We start from the raw sequence: 14,944 nt of genomic DNA, 5'->3' as shown, positions 1-14,944 counted from the left end.
GGTGTTAATTATTGACCAAGATAAGCTTGTACGGAGGAATCTTTTCTAGAGAGGCAAGGTCCAACATCGTTGCTGTTGAATTGGAGCCCACTGAACAACTTGAAGATGTAGCGGCTACAAGAGAAATAAAGGAAATAACAACATGAGAAGGATGAACTAAGGAAGTTCTATCTGGAAAGGAAAGACGCAAATTGTGAAAATTTGAAGTTATACCTACTGTTGGAGCCAGGAATGAAGTAGTCAATGAAGTCGAGGCCCTTATAGTGGCAGGGATAGTCGGTGGTTCGAGCGCCACCACGATGGGTGCAATGTTAAAAGACGGCTTCCTAACTGTGGTGCTCAAATAGGGTGTCATGGGAGTCACATGGTGGTGGGCTTTGACGAGAAATAAATTGCACGAGCAGATGCGGTCGGGGCATTGGAGGACGTGATCGTGGCCTCATCCGTCTAAGCATGCTTTGCATTAATGATCATCACCCCAGTGGTTGTCGAAATGACTGTCATGTCCTAATCCACCTCCACACTATGCGAGGAAATCAACGTCTCTGCTATTGCTCGTGCCACCAACACAAAAAGTTCTACTTCTCTCGACAATCTATCTGAGAGAGGATTTGAGGGGGAGAGGCGAGTAGTTGGCACTGAAGGACATGAAAATATTAGCTATGGGTGAGTAGTTGAATTCCCCATAATCGAGAGGTTCTTTATCCATAGGAGCAATAGCTTGTTCACTTGGGATGGATACATTTTGCGACATTTCCTAATTGGTTGTAGTGGCTTTACCTGCTGCATTGTCCTCCTCACTGATATCCATCCCTCTCCCAAGTTGTCACTCTTAGAAGAGCTTCTCTCTTCAGTAGAACTATTGTTGGAAGATGACTCTTCATCCTCGCTCCCCTTGGATGAATCCTCCTCAGCAGGTTCTTCAATAATTATTTGTTTGCCCTTGTGGCAGAACCAGCCTTGCTTGTCTGCGCCCTTACTTTCGCTGGGGTAGGAGAAATACCATGTTGGCTCTGTCGCACTCGAGGGGAATGGGATTGTGTTTGAGAGCAAGTCACCAAAGATGATAAGATTTGTCGTGTTGACCTAAAAAAATGCGATACGGCTGAAGAGTCAGGCTTGTTCTTAGTGTCCACCGCAGTCTCCCTAGTGGGAGTGTAAAGGGCGGTTACAACACTAGTGGGGTTGGCTCATTACCCTTTTCTAGTGGGCTCAGGGTTGTAGCTGCAACGGATTGTTCCCTTGACCTACTCAATTCATCCAAAGGAGTCCCATGAGCAATCCAGCCTTCCAGAGTATTGGCAAGCTTTACTTGTCGAATGGGTTCTTTTGAAGAGATTTTCAAGCAAACTTGGCCAGGGGTAGGAGCGTAGTCTCTCTCCACTATGTAACCAATCCCCTACTCAGGCTTATAATTCTTCAATCTCGAAGGGGGCATCCAAACTAGATAATTTACTGAGAACACATGCGCACAATCAGAACTTGTTTCTAGATAAATGCCCATTTATAAGGGCTGACAATGTAGCACCTCATCACGTGGGTCACGACTCTGCAATCCTCTGGGACTATTTGGTGGTAGCCGAACTGACATGCGAATCTACTAGGGTAGTAGGGTTCACACCAAAATTCATTACCCTCCATCAGTCGAAGGCTGCTAGACCTGATGAAAATGAGGAAAATACACTCGCTTAGAGACAGCAAGTTTTTGTCCACAACATCTTTGTCCTCGAAAATGTAAAAAAGCAGGAGATGGAAGAAAGTGATGGAGTTTATCTTCTCGATTTTGTCCACTATCCAATCATGTCCACTATCTAATCATATGTATTCTTAATCAATTTTTGCCACTGATAATGCCAGAGGGGCATGCAGTCTGGGTTCATGTATGGCTTCTTAGGTTTGTCATAAGCCAATGGGAAGTATACGCCTAGCCACCCTGCGAAGTAATGCCAGGGTGCATAGGTATAAGATTCTCCAACTGTCGGGCTCTTACAGTGCTTGACTATATCGTCAAAAGTGTGGTACAACAAGCAGAGGACAGGAGGAGCCAAAGAGTACTTTCTGCCTTCCGCCATTGCTCCTTTGACCATGAATAAAGTTGGTCCGATGTCGTTAGACCATTACGAGCTGGGAAGCACTATAAGGCTGAGCCAGTAGGCTAAAAAGGTAGCCAGCTTGCTAGATGCATCATATTTAGCAGGACCCTTGATCTTCTGCCTGAGGTTGTCAAGTTCCTGAGAGTAGTTTCTGTTTGTACCCTATCCGGTTGAGTCCTATTTTCAGCTAATTGGGGCTAAAATACGTGTAATCCATATAGATATGTATGTTACGGCTGTATGATTTTCTGCAGATATGTACGGTCGCATTTCGGTAAGCGAAGCCATAACATATCAATTGTATAAAAGCAATCAGTGAAGGTGCGACCAAATTCGGATGGGCAAGTGACAGGTCGCTAACGACCGAATTTGCACGACTGCTGGACAGGTGGCTGAAAGAGAGACCAAAGGAGCAAAAACGTGAGAAGCATTCAAAACTAGGTAATCGAGAAATGGTTACAATAACCGTCATTTATAACAAACTAATCAAATCAAAATCTATCTTTCAATTAACTTTTTAATTATCTTGTCAATTTACATTCCTTAGTGTAATCATTCACTTTCGCTGTTGAGTAAATTACTTTTCTCAGCATAATTGTTTACTTTTCGAACTTTCCATTTACATTTTGTAGTGCAATCCGTAGCATTAATCCAGTAGCTGATAATTTTAGCTGTAATTGGAGTTTATACTCGTATGCTGAACTTCATTCGATCATCAAAGGAGTATCCTTCGACAGCTAACAGCAGCCGACTATAAGGATTTATTTATCATTTCGTTTAATTTGTACTGAAAAGTCCTTTCATACAGAAGGAAAATGAGAAACCTAGCATCAGAGGACGAACCCCACCCTCTGGCTATCGCATGATCCATTTACATATTGAGTGAGTGCTGAATAGGCGACCAATCTTCTCAGAACTCGGTCATATTCCATGTCTGCCTACTCTGGTGCTCGGGGTCATTGTTGTTCGACTTGAATTGGAGCTACAATCCCAATTCTGGCACACCCACACCCCACTGTGTGAGAAAAGAATGGACGAACAATTTCCCATAAAACTGTAAAACCAAAAGGAATAATATAGTTATTAAGAAGGTGATACATAAAAGATTTAATTAAAGCAAAGAGAGGTAGAAGACTCACCATAGGTCTCTTATAAAATGGGCATGCCAGGTAAGGTGCGAGACTATGTAAAAGTCGGGAAACTTCGCCATTTCCCTGAAGAGCTCGATGGTGGTCTCCGAGACTTTTGGCTAGCGGTTGGTGGGCGAGAAGTGCGCAAACTACTCGTTTGTGGGCACATACTCACCAAAGATGTGGCCTGTGATAGGAAGGCCTACCATCCTATGAAGGTCCAACAGAGTGATGTTAACTTCACCCAAGGACAGGTGTAAGGAATTGGTTGTTGGGCACCAGTAGTTAAGGAAGCCCTTAAAAATGGTTACATCTTTGTAGAATTGTCTGATGTAACCTCGATTACATTAAGGAGATTGATCTTGATCGAGATATCTGAATGCTTCTTGATTATCACATTGGCAATGATTATGCTCAAAGAGAATGAATCAACTTCATAGAGATATTCACGCCGGTGGTTAAGCTGGTGTCTATTAGATTCGTGTTGGCATTGGTTGCCCAATGCGATCTTGAGCTGGAACAGATGGACGTGAATACTGCATTCCTACACGGGGAATTGGAAGAGCAGATATACATGAAGCAACCAGAGGGCTACGAAGTTAAAGGGGCAGAGAACAAATTTTGTAGGTTAATGAGGTCATTGTACTACTTAAAATAGTCGCCTATGCAATAGAATAAAAAATTTGATTCTTTCATGTTAAGTAAGAAATTTACTAAGAATAAATATGATCACTGTGTCTATTATAAGACACTGAGTGATGGCAAGTTCATTATCCTCGTTTGAAATCGATGTACTGAAGATTCAGTTATCAGGGACATTCGAGATGAAAGATCTGGGGGCTGCAAAGAGGGTTCTTGGCATAGATATTCATAGAGATAAGAAGAGAAGCAGACTTTGGTTATCACAGGCAGAATACCTTGAAAATGTGTTGATTAAGTATGGGATGAACCAAGTAAAGCCGGTGAACGTTCTCCACGTGGCTCACTTCAAACTTTTCCTTATAACAATGTCCTAAAATAGATGAGAAAAAGCAAGATATGTCTCGTGTGCCTTATTTGATGCAGTTGGCAGCTTAATGTATGTCATGGTCTGTACACGACTGGATATTTCACAGGCAGTAGGTGTTGTGAGCAGATACATGTCAAACCCTGGCAAACAATATTAGAAAGCGGTGAAATGACTACTTCGATACTTTCGAGGTATAAAAGACTACATCTTAACTTTTGGGAAGACAAGAGTAAAGTTAGCTGGGTATGTGGATTCAGACTATGTAAGCAGTGTGCATTCCAAAAAATAGATTTCAGGTTACTCGTTTGTACTAGTAGGTGGAGCAATTAGTTGGATGTCGAAGTAGAGTATATGACAGTGACGGAAGCGTTTAAGGAAGGTGTTTAGTTGAGAGGCATGATAAATCAGTTAAGGCTTTAGCAGGAGGCCGTGTCGGTTAATTGTGATAGTGATAACATTATCAGTTTGACTAAAAATTATGTTTATCTCTTACGCACTAAACACATTGATGTTTGTCACCACTTTATCGAACAGGTGCTTGAACAAGGAGGTGTGACTCTAGAGAAGATTCACACGAGCATGAATCTGGCGGACATGCTCACCAAAGATGGTTCCTACAAAGAAGTTCAAGTTTTATACAACTTCTCTAGGCATGGAAATGACATAAAAGGAAGATAGAGTGTGCACAAGAAGTGTTGATAGAGCTATGATGCAAGGCAGAGATAAGAAAAGAGGACAAAAAGCTACATGTTTGATGACTGAAGATATGGTGGAGATTTTTGTATTTGATGTCTTAAATCGAGTAAGATATAAGGTCTGTCGATGTCACTTTCGATGGCATCGAACAATTTTCGATCCCATCGATATTTTTTGAATTTCTTTAGTTGGTCTCTGGACTAATTGGGTACCTTTTCAATGCATCGAGAATTTTCAAAAAATCATGTTTTGTCTCTGGACAGTTGAGGTGTTAGTTCGATGCCATCGATGAGTGTTTAATGCCATCGAAGGATTAGTTTCAATGCCATCTATGAGTGTTCGATGGCATCGACAGATTCTATGTAGATTTTTCGCAAAGCTGTGAATTTGCGAGGTTTGTTTCCGATTTCGTTTGAGATTCTTTCTAAGGCTATATATATAGGTGTAAACGTGATTGAAAGATATTCTAAGGGTTTCTAAATTGTCTTAGGGTTTCAAACGGTGTAATAAGGGTGAGATTCGAGGTTGTTTGAATTAGGTAAGCTCTTTCTCTATGTAATTTATGTTTTCATAGTGATCATCTGTCGCTTTGTGTCGTGGTTTTTTCCCGAAAGAGCTTTTCCACATTAAAATCTTTATGTTCTTCTTCCTTTTGCTTGGTGCTATTTGATAACTATCCTTGATTCATCTCTGTGTGCTTCTGCAGTCCCCCAATAGGGGCAAGCTTGGGTAGTACCCAATTCACGTTGGAAGATTACTAGATTTGGATTCGAGAGTGACTCCTTTAGTACCTCCAATACTGAGCTCAGTACTAGTTGAAATTACATGGCCCCACTATGATGAATGTGTTTTATCCATATAGTTCATCTATTTTTCCAACTCATCTTAGGATATCATCTAAAAAAATAACATAAACGCAAATCTCAAATGGACCACACTACAGGAAAACTGAAGATTGAATGGTTGCCATTGTAAACTTTTTGTGGGCCACGTAAGTTTTGGATCAAGCATATATATATATATATATGTATGTATGTATGTGTGTGTGTGTGTATATATACACACATACATACATATATATGTATGTATGTATGTATATACATATACACACACACACACATTCCTTTATTCAAGTTTATGTGATTTTATGAACTACGCATTGGATGACAAATAAATATCATGATTGGTCTTAAGAAAGTTTAAAGTTTTTCGTATCATGGTCGGTCTTAGGAAAGTTTCAAGGAACTTCTGATGTACTTATACTTTTAGTTTCATACCTGAAATAAGCTGGTAAAATGAATTAACTATGTGGGTAAACATAAATCATTGTGGGGCTCACATAGATTTTATAGTACTGACTGACTAGTTCGGCCAAGTTTGGTAGTGGAGGGTGACTAATGAATCCGAGTCCAATATTTTCAGGCATGCAACACTGGAATGCGGATTGCATAAACTTAGTTACTCGTCCAATTCTTACAAGGGTTGAGCCCAAAATTGAAGCATATCCAAAGCTCAAGTGGACATACCACAAGATATAGTGGGAATAATGATTTCTACCATTAAAACCTTTCTAGACCGCACATTGATGTTTATTCATCATCCAATTTGTTCATAAGATCATACAAACATGGTTGAAGGGAAAACACAAATACAAGCTTGATCCAAAACTTCTATGGCTCCCAAGAAAATTTCAACAGTAGACGTTTAATTCACAGTGTTTCATCTGGTGTGGTCCATTTGAACTTTGAAAATGCTTCATGTTTGGTCTTAAAGCCCTAAAATTATATGTTAAAATGGATTAAAAATACATAAATCATGGTGAACCTCACAGAGTTTACTCAATGCGCTAAGTGTGTGCTTCCCAGCACTGATCCTCTTGAGCAATGGACCTAGGGCCACATGCGAGCGAACAAGGATTGCATACAATCTCCACCCATGTCTCCAGCTAGGAATGGGCAGGAGCTTTAAATGGCCACCCTGATGTATGATTTTTATCCACGCCATCCATCTAATTGTCTATGAGATTTCATGAAACATAGCCAAAAATTAAGAAAAATCCACGGCTCGAGTGGACCCCACCACAGGAAGTAGTGGTGGTGATGATGGTCACCATTGAAACTTTCGGAGGGCCACCGTGATGTTTATTTACCATTCAACCAATCTATTCATAAAGTTACATAGACTTGAATGAAGAGAAAACACAAATATCAGCTTGATCCAAAACTTGCGTGGCCCTTGAGAAGTTTTCAAGGGTAAGAGTTTAATCCCAATTGTGTGGTCTACTTGTGACTTGGATCTGCCTCGGTTTTGGACCTATATCTTGAAATGATACGGATCGATGGATGGATGGTGTAGATAAAACCCACACATCACGGTGACCACTTAAAGCTCCTGCTCGTTCCCCGCTGAAGACGGATAGTTTGGTTTGACCTAGTTGCATGTATTTTCATTTTATGTAATTTCTCTCGGATCACTGTTAAATGCATACATCCAACAACACTAATTTCTCTCAAAGTATCATTAAATGCATACCTTCAACGACACCACGTGCATTTGTAAGTGAAGAGGAGCCGGCGGATCACATCTCACCACAATTCGAAACCTATTCTCTCTCTCTCTCTCTCTATATATATATATATATATATATATATATATATATATATATATATATGGAAAAGGTACTATGCGGTCGAGCTCATGGGAACTTCCCATGAGGTCAAGTTGTGTGGACCCCACCGTGATGCTTGTTGAACATCTACCCCATCAGTTAGATGCAACATTCCATGGTGGACCTAGGTTTGAAAAATCAAGTCAATCTGTGACTTTTGTGGGCCACACCGCATACAGAAGTTGAGAGGGGCTACTCTCCATTAAAAAATTCATAATCATTTGTTGGGCCCACCGAGATGTGGTTTGCAAATCCAGCCCATCCATTATGTATGTCCCACTTGTACGAGGGTTAAGACCAAGTTTCAGATGCATCCAAATTTTAGTAGGTCCCACCAAGTGCTTTTATATATTTTAGGCATGTCTTCACATGCTTTTAGATGGTATGGCCCACCTGAGTTCCGAATACGGCTGATTTTTGGGATATCCCATAATTTAAAGGGGACCCATCAAATGCACGGTGTTGATGTTCAAAAAGCATCACAGTGGGGCCCACGCAGCTTGACCTCATGGGAAGTTCCCATGAGCTCGACTGCATAGTACCTTTTCCATCCATATATATATATATATATATATATATATATATATATCCACCCATTCATTTATTAGTATAGATCATTTTAATACATGGGCTCAAAAATGAGAAAGATTCAAAGATCAATTGGACCACACTACATAAAATATTAGAGATTGAATGTTAACTATTTAAATATTCTTCCCATGGTGTGGGCTACTTGAACTTCAGATCTATCTCAATTTTATCAAAATATCCTAGAATGAGCTGGAAAAATGATTGGACGGTGTGGATAAAACATATAAATTATGATGGGACCCACATAGGTCATCTCGTTTTACATACCTAAAAGTTAATGCTGTCATTGTCATGCAACATCTCTTCCGTCATAGACGCGGATTGCGTCCTATTCCAGCCCATCTGGGAACGGGCAGGAGATTTGAGTGGCCACCGTGACGTATGGGTCTTATTCACACCGTTCATCTATTGTTTTTTCATATCATTTTAGGGTTTGACCCGGAAAATGAAGTAGAACCAAGGCTCGAGTGTACTAAACAATGGTGACGGTTGACCCTAGAAAAGTTTCAACAGTGATAATCACTATCATCACTTCTTCCAGTGGTGTGGTCGACGTTAGCTTTTTACATGCCTAATTTTTGGGATTATACGTAAAATGATACGAAAAAATGGATGGAGGGTGTCGATGAGACCCATACATCACGATGACCACTCAAATCTCCTGTCCGTTCCCAGCTGGAGACGGCGGGGGTAAGACGCAATCCGCGTACTTCCGTAATGTAGTATATACTTAATGTTTAAAAGGGGGGTAAAATAGATTGCAATTCCCGTAAAATACATCCCAACCAAGCAGCCCCAAGAACGGGGAGGAGGTAGAGAGAGGAATGGAGGGGAGGAGAGTGGTGGTATCAGCTCTTCAGTTTGCTTGCACGGATGATGTCTCTATTAATGTGGATAAAGCTGAAAGGTATTCTTTCTCTTTTACTCTTTCTTTTTCTTCTACTCCTTAATTTTTCCATCTAATTTAATGTATACACCATCTCTTTTCATAATTCAATTTTATCCTCTTAAATGGTTTTCTGTCAAAAGAAGAAGAAGAAGAATCCCATACACGATGGGATTAGAGTTTATAATACAGTATGGGTAAAAGACAGTCTTTTTCTTATTTCTTCCATTGACTAATGTTTACTGGGCTAGATTGCATTGTTTGCTGCAGCAGGCACTACCATGTTTAAGCCATAGCTCAATAATTATACTGATCCATAATCCTAACCATTTTGAATTGGAGGACTTTTGCGATAAAGAAAATGGACATTTAAGAAACTAATCCACCGAAGTTATATTTTCTCTCTATATTTTCCTAGGAAATATGCCATGTTAGGATAAAATCTGATTAGTGTGGTTTTTTTGGGCTGTTCCCAATCTGTGGCAGCCCCACTGTATGAACTCATCTGTTCATTGCATCCCATATTTTGCTAGGAAATCCATCATATAATGGGGTAGGATAATCCACCATTTTTTTGTTTGTTTGTTTGTTTGTTAGTGATCATAAATCCCAATACACTTCAAAATGAGAAAAGAAGAGAAAAAAGAAGAAGAACACAACTACCTTTTTTGGACAACCTCATATTCCTTTTTATTGGAGTTGTGACAATGGTGTTTGCCAAACTATGGACATGTGCCACAAGTTGAATAAGGCTGTCTGAATGGAACATTTTGGGTAACCAAATAGGCCCATAGAAATTCATAGCATCTTTCACACTCTTGTATCTGCAATTGTTTAAAGAGAGAGGGTAAGGAAGAGAAGAGGCAAGGGGTTCCTGTCCAATCCAAAGATCTTCCCCAGACTCTTATCTCCTAAAAAGGAAATGCTTTTCAATAGTTGTATTTGTTTGTCGAGGACCTATTGTGGAAGCCAACAGCAGATGGCGTCTTCTCAGTTAAATTGGCTTAGAATTTTGTTCAAGTTAGATGCATAAATCCTGTATGGAGTTAATGGGCTTGGAATAATTTTATTCCCACTAAAGTTGTGTTTCATGTGTCGTTTACTCCATGCAAGATTTCTGTGGATGATGTGGTTTGAAAATTTTGCATTTCTTTGGTCACTTGATTCTATCTTGTATTTCTGCACCTTCCTGTGGGATTTCCGACCATTTGTTTCTGGGAAAGTGACTTGACTCATCACATTTGGAACTTCTTTGGGCAGTTATTTAATGTTCATGTATCTCAGATGCATTTTGTTCATGAAAGATATTCTCATGGCATGTCAGAAGCCAATTTTAAGAACCAGCTTCACGTCTTGCTGGGAGTTGCACTTTTTTTTTTTTTTTTTTTTTGGGAGATTTGGAAAGTTATGAGATCTCTCTAATATTCGTACTTAAGCAATCCCTTGTATTGTGTATTCTGGTGTGAATCGACCCACTATGAAGTATCATTGGCTGAAATCTCGCATATATCAACTTTTCCTACCAAGCTTCCTTAGAAATTCTCTCCTCTCAGTTACCATAGCATCATTAACAGCAGCCTTCAATGTATTGTTTGGCATTTCTATCCAAGCCATAGCTCTTTCCAGCATCTAAGATGCCATTGACACCTTATTAGATGGATGTCCTTGTTGACGAGGTGCTAACATTCCATGTACTTGATGTTGGAGGCCAATCTTCTCCTAAAAGTAGAGTTTCAACCTGGAATTGAAATGGAATAAGGATAGATTACCAGATTCTAGCTCCAACCTATCTCCAAAATGCAATAGTAATTCGTTTGATGGATGTGAATGAAGAACTAGAAATTTAGAGTACACTGCGGTAAAAGCAATCTTGCTGATTTTTCTTTCTTTTCAATGTAACCCATCTTGCATAAGCACATACAAATTACATAGAAATCACTCTTTTGGATCTGGAGGTTGAGATGCTTCATATCCTGGCTAATTACATCATCAATTTCTTTGGATTAAACCTGCCTCCATCTTCCTTTATACTGGTTGATGATGAGTGTTTGACCATGGTGAAGGCCAACCCCAAAAGTACTTTGGTTTGATATGCTAAATCAACCATATGCCTCTTGATGTAGGCTACATGACGTTCCTCCATAGGGCCCAATATGTGGTGATTCTTGAACTGTTTATTTATAGATTTGGGGCCTAAATCAAGGATTGCAATTTACAATTTGTCGAAGATTTGGGGGTTGATTTAAAAATGTGATTGGAGGTATGGGGGGAATGATTGAAGATATTAGACTAATTTAAAGATGTAATTTAGATTATTTTCTATGTTTGCCTTTTTCTATTATTAAGCTTTTACCATATTAGGTGGATTAGATTGATTTGAAGTAAACTATGGTTGATTTGAAATCAATCTCTTAGTCAAAGGGATTCAAATCAATCTCTTAGTCAAAGGGATTCTTATTAGAGATTCACTTAATAGTCTATAAAAAGGGAGGGTGGTGTATGAAGTAGTGCTTCTAAAAATTTTGTAAGTATGAGTTCTTTTCTTAAGCATTGTAAGAAGAAGTTTAATATAATAATGTTACTTCTCCTCTACTCAAGGATTCTTGTGAGTCTAATTCTTGTCTACTTCTTTGTGATTTGGTGTCAATATCTCATCGATTTGATAACTGGATTGCACCATTTTGGTATCAAAGTGGGTGGTTAATGCAGGGGCATTTTTACACCAAGCTCGAGTGAGGTGGCCTGTGGGGTGCGGGGGCACACTCGGGGAAACACCATATGATGCAATGGCATTTTTTTTTTTTTGGTGATTTCCCACTGGAAATGCTAAAATCAAAAGGGGAAACACCAAGGGGGTGTTTGGCGCATCGTATTGGGAAGGATTAGGTGGGATGGGATTAAAAAAACCTAATTATTACATGTGGCAGGGATTGTCCCCTGTTACCATGGGATAAGCTTAATTCCATGCTATGTTTGTACTACGGTGGTACATTGAATGGATATACTCACCATCAACTATTCAGAATAACACATATGTGTTGTATCCAAAATGTTCATCTGTTTTGTAACCTCATTTTATGGCATGGGCCTAAAAATGAGGCAAATCCAAAACTTATGTGGCCCCAAAGAAGTTTTCAACGGTAGGTATTCAATCCCTGCTGCTTTCTATGGTGGGGTCCACTTGAGCTTTAGATCTACCTGATTTTTTGGCCCATGCTCTAAAATGATCTCGAAAAATGGGTGGACGGTGTGGATATAGCCCACACGTCATGGTGGGACCTACACAACTTGTTAACGTTGAGTGGAATTGGCACGAGATCCAATGCAATTCCATCTAATCTAATTCCAAGCTTTTCCATTCTCCCCAAACATGGAGTGGAATTGGCACGGGACCAAATGCAATTCCATCCCACCTAATCCCATCTAATACCATGCGCCAAATGCCCCCCCAAATCGATATAATCTTGCTAAAATTTCTCGTGTTCCTTTTTTTATCTTTCATTATTTTCGAAAATGGATTGTTTTATGAAAGAAAATGGAAGTTTTTTTTTTTCGATGCTTGATGGTTGTAATGCATGTAGAATACTTAAAAAGTTGAATAACATGCAATAGATCAGATTTGGTTATACATTTTTCATTTTTTTTTTTTCTATTTTCACACTCATTTTCCAAGATTTTTGAAAGATGCAAAAAATAGAAAAAGTTGTTTTTTTTTTAATTTTTAATTTTTTAAAAAAATTTTTAATTAAATTTTTTTTTTTTTAATGCTTGATGGTTGCAATGCATATAGAATGCTTGAGTTCAAGTTTGGTTATGCATTTTTCAAAAATTTTAATTTTTTCTATTTACGCACCTATAGCCGACATGGAGGTCGATCAACCATAGGGAGCAAGATTTTCTTTCCGGTGGTGATTAGAGTACTTGACTAGTGTTGGTGGTGTGTGTGAGTGACACAAAGGGTGTACTGTGTAAACTATAAATGTGTAATAATATTAATTTTTAATTTTTATTTATTTATATTGTGCATTCTCGCCCCCCATGTAAAGCAATCCAAGGTGAGGTGAAAAATGTGGCGACAAAAAGAGAAATGTGGTAGATCAAGCTTTCGGTTCTGGTGTAAATGATGATGACGGGCCATGGATGGAGGTGCATCGTTGGAAACCGGAGGCAAATAAGGGTGTCTGGAAGTAGCAGTTACCAAGTGTTCGACTCTGTTTGTGATAGGTTTTTTGGACGCCTAGCTTCCAATTAACTATGAGAGAGTTTTTAGCAAGGCAGGAAGGGTGTTGGAAGTAGTAATCCCAAGAGATGGGTTTTGCAGATCCATGTAGCTTTGCGTTCATTCAGATTATCTCGATCGAAGAGGTGGAGAAGGCGGAGAAACTGTTCCATGGTGAGAAGTTTGGTGGGAAGCAGCTGGGGCTCCCAAAAGGCTAGGCATGGTTCGGAAAAAAAAAAAGAAAAGAAAAAAAAGAACAAGTAGGGGATTGGAGTCAGAAAGACCTATAAAGGATGAGGTAACCAATTTTAACGTCAAAGGGGGGTTAGGTCAGTCAAAGGCTTGTGAAATGGAAGTTCTCAGTAGGTGAGAAGAGGAATCAATGTCCGTATTGAAGGATATTCAGAATTTAGTCCTAAAAGAAGAGGGGAGAGTTGACAAAGGAAGATATTGCCCGGAGAGAAATACATTTGGCGAAGCACAATGCTAGACTGAGAGAGAGAGATAAAATGGAGACATTAGTAAAGGACATTATGGTTAAAAGAGGGTGACAAAAAAATACTAAGTTTTTCCATGGTATGGCAAGTGCAAGGGCAAGAGTAAATAAAATCAGATTAGTGGAAGTTGAGGGAATCAATATACTTATTGTGGTTAGGTCAATCGAAGGCTTGTGAAAAGGAAGTTCTCAATAGGCGAGAAGAGGAATCAATGTCCATATTGAAGGATATTTAGAATTTAGTCCTAAAAGAAGAGGGGAGAGTTGACAAAGGAAGATAGTGCCTGTAGAGAAATACGTTTGGTGAAGTACAACGCTAGACTGAGAGAGAAAGAGATAAAATGGAGACATCAGTAAAGGACATTATGGTTAAAAGAGGGTGAAAAAAAAATACTAAGTTTTTCCATGCTATGGCAAGTGCAAGGGCGAGAGTAAATAAAATCAAATTAGTGGAAGTTGAGGGAGAAAGGTTGGAAGGGAAGGCAAATGTGTGCGTGGCAATAGTGAAGTTCTATAAGAAACTCCTAACGAGGGAAGATTGGGATTGGTTGAAGGTAGATAATCTGTAGAATTTCAGGGGAGTCAACGGATTTGTTAGGTTAGCTAGGTTGTGGCGATAAATGGCATGCCTCGATTCGCTCTTGTGTGTCATCAGCAAAATTTTCGGTTTTGGTTGACTAGTTGTCAAATGGATTCTTCTCACCCTCTAAAGGGCTTTGCGAGGTGATCCTTTATCTCATTATTTATTCGTGGTAGTTATGAAAGCTTTTCGCAGAATGATTGACAAAGGTGCGGAGGAGCTAGTGAGAGGCTTTACTATAAACAACTTGGATTTTCAGGTGACACATCTACAAAATGCGGATGAGTGATGACACGCTTTTGCTATGTGAGGCTAAGGAAGAAATGGTAGAGAATCTTCATATGATCATTGTTTGTTTCGAAGTAGTCTCTGGTATAAAGTTTAATTTATTCAAAAGCAAGCTATTGGGAGTTGGTCTAACAAAGGAAGAGGCGGATTATTATGCAAGCCTATTTGAGTGTAGAATGGGTTCTTTCCCGACCACATATCTTGGTCTTCCTTTATGTATAGGAAAGCCACCGAAACACTTATGGGATAAGGTGGTTGAGAGATCTGAAAAGAAGTTGTCTTAGTGGA

General features: G+C 39.4%; 1 protein-coding gene across 2 annotated transcripts in view; it reads left to right on the top strand.

Annotated features, from left to right (window-relative positions):
* The first annotated feature begins 8,973 nt into the window (after positions 1-8,973).
* Positions 8,974-14,944, top strand: part of LOC131235580 (N-carbamoylputrescine amidase) — a 49,490-nt gene continuing 43,519 nt past the window's right edge. Inside the window, exon 1 of one of the 2 annotated variants that reach the window (XM_058232792.1) lies at positions 8,974-9,094. In XM_058232792.1, coding sequence (XP_058088775.1) covers positions 9,012-9,094 — 83 coding nt within the window. In that variant the 5' untranslated portion in view covers positions 8,974-9,011. Of the gene's footprint in view, positions 9,095-9,936; positions 10,205-14,944 lie in introns of those variants that run through there. The other variant, XM_058232793.1, reaches the window with a different exon arrangement.

The sequence above is a fragment of the Magnolia sinica genome, chromosome 19 (assembly GCF_029962835.1).
Source record: "Magnolia sinica isolate HGM2019 chromosome 19, MsV1, whole genome shotgun sequence".
Taxonomy (NCBI): Eukaryota; Viridiplantae; Streptophyta; class Magnoliopsida; order Magnoliales; family Magnoliaceae; genus Magnolia; species Magnolia sinica.
Note: the sequence above shows the minus strand (reverse complement) of the source record. Positions and strands in the feature narration are given on the sequence as shown.